The sequence below is a fragment of the Sinocyclocheilus grahami genome, unplaced genomic scaffold, assembly GCF_001515645.1.
Source record: "Sinocyclocheilus grahami isolate Dianchi unplaced genomic scaffold, SAMN03320097.WGS_v1.1 scaffold13051.1, whole genome shotgun sequence".
Lineage (NCBI taxonomy): Eukaryota > Metazoa > Chordata > Actinopteri > Cypriniformes > Cyprinidae > Sinocyclocheilus > Sinocyclocheilus grahami.
Window position 1 is genome coordinate 1 of NW_015514721.1, and position 431 is coordinate 431.

The following is a 431-nucleotide window of genomic DNA, read 5'->3' on the forward strand; positions in this document are numbered from 1 at the left end:
CTGTTTGGAACAGCCTCCACATCAGATGCCAAAAATCTTTTCTAGGTAGGCAGCTCTCTAGGGTTTGGATCAGAGCCTGTATAGTGCTTATGAAGCTGGCTTTCATTGAAAACATGCTGAATAGGTTTGATTTTTCAGCATATTTTCCCTGTTTTGTTTCTCAGGTATCATTCATGACACAGAGAGACGGAAGTCAGATGCTGGCTGTGCAATGCCACCTCTCAAAGTCTCTTTGATCCAGGACATGAGGTGAGAATTAAACCATTATAGTGTAGAGCAAAACAATCACACTACACAGAGAAGTGCTGATGCCTTCATTTGTACTCTCAGTTTTTGGTTCTGGCTGTATGGTATAAGTGGTTTTAGTCTTAAATATTATGTTTGCTTATCATATGTGACCCTGGACCACAAAACCAGTCTTAAGTGTCAAT

The 431-nt window shown here is 40.4% G+C and overlaps 1 protein-coding gene across 1 annotated transcript in view; it reads left to right on the forward strand.

The window, feature by feature from the left end:
* Window positions 1–167: 167 nt before the first annotated feature.
* LOC107578954 (DENN domain-containing protein 5A-like) overlaps window positions 168–431 on the forward strand; it is a 5,244-nt gene continuing 4,980 nt past the window's right edge. The window contains exon 1 of the mRNA XM_016264850.1: window positions 168–249. Coding sequence (XP_016120336.1) covers window positions 212–249 — 38 coding nt within the window. The 5' untranslated portion in view covers window positions 168–211. The remainder of the gene's footprint in view (window positions 250–431) is intronic.